Source organism: Amaranthus tricolor, chromosome 15 (assembly GCF_026212465.1).
Source record: "Amaranthus tricolor cultivar Red isolate AtriRed21 chromosome 15, ASM2621246v1, whole genome shotgun sequence".
Lineage (NCBI taxonomy): Eukaryota > Viridiplantae > Streptophyta > Magnoliopsida > Caryophyllales > Amaranthaceae > Amaranthus > Amaranthus tricolor.
This window is the reverse complement of record NC_080061.1, coordinates 12686086-12687459: the sequence shown is the minus strand read 5'-3', so window position 1 is coordinate 12687459 and position 1374 is coordinate 12686086. Positions and strand designations below refer to the sequence as shown.

At 38.8% G+C, this 1374-nt stretch overlaps 1 protein-coding gene across 1 annotated transcript in view; it reads right to left on the bottom strand.

Moving 5' to 3' along the window:
• Nucleotides 1-586: 586 nt before the first annotated feature.
• LOC130801036 (uncharacterized) overlaps nucleotides 587-1374 on the bottom strand; it is an 825-nt gene continuing 37 nt past the window's right edge. Inside the window, exon 1 of the mRNA XM_057664794.1 lies at nucleotides 587-1374. This exon is cut by the window's right edge and continues 37 nt beyond it. Within this exon, the coding sequence (XP_057520777.1) occupies nucleotides 587-1374 (788 nt within the window).

The window sequence follows — 1374 nt, the reverse complement described above, 5'->3', positions numbered from 1 at the left end:
TGATTAAGTGATCCTCTTATTTTTACTTAGTTAAGAGCAATTTGGGTGGACGGTATGAAATAATAAACTTACAATTTTTTAATTGATAACTTTTTTTTAAAAAAAAAAAAAAAAAAAAAAAAAAAAAAAAAAAAAAAAAAAAAAAAAACTAACTAGTGTGGCACTGAAATCTTTTGTTAACGAGTTCATAAAGGCTTGCTTTTGCTTCATTATGCTGCGAGTAGTTTATGCCAGTCTTCAAACATTACCCGTATATTAGGATATCTTTAATTATCTAATTACAATTTCGTAGTTTTGGAGTCATTTGAAATACAAATCACACTACATAGTTTATGTATGATAAAAAGGTGGAAATTAACCATGAGACATAACTGTTAAAGCAACGTAGTTGTAATAAAAAATAATTAATTAACAAACACACTAAGCTTAACAATCATATATTCTTATTTATTGTTATTTTCATTTTCTTATAATGATGCATTATTTCACATGATATTAATTAGACATGTATACAAAAGTGATTATTTCATCAATGCTTTATTCAATAGGTACTACATAATCTTAGACTTGGTTATATTATCTACGATCAATTACGTAAATTATAACCACCTCCAGAACCTGATCCAGAACCATCACTTCCTTCATCACTACCTTTTCCACCATCATTACCTCCACCAAAGCCACCATTCGATGAACCGCTTCCAGAACTAGATCCATAACCACCATTTGAACCGCCTTCAGAATTAGATCCAGACCCACCACTTGAACTGCTTCCTGAACCGTATCCTGAGCCACTTGAACCACTTCCGGAACTAGATCCGGAGCCACCACTTGAACCGCTTCCTGAATTAGATCCGGAGCCACCATTTGAACCGCTTCCTGAACTAGATCCGGATCCACCACTTGAACCGCTTCCTGAACCAGATCCTGAGCCACTTGAACCGCTTCCTGAACCAGATCCTGAGCCACTTGAACCGCTTCCTGAACCAGATCCAGAGCCACCACTTGAATCGCTACCTGAACCAGATCCATAGCCACCACTTGAACCGCTTCCTGAGCCAGATCCATAGCCACCACTTGAATCGCTACCTGAACCAGATCCATAGCCACCAATTAAACTGCTCCCTAAACTAGAGCCACCACTTGAACCGCTTCCTGAACTAGATCCCGAGCCATCATCTGAACCGGTTCCCGAACTAGATCCAGATCCAGAGCCTCCACTACTACTTTTATCTTGGTGCCCTCCTTTATGTGAACCCTCGTTTCCACTTCCACTAGACATACCAGACCCATCTCCGTCGCTACCTCCACTTTCATCACCGTCATAGCTCGATATTGTCCTTTTTGCAATGCTGACGTGTATGAGAAGTAGAA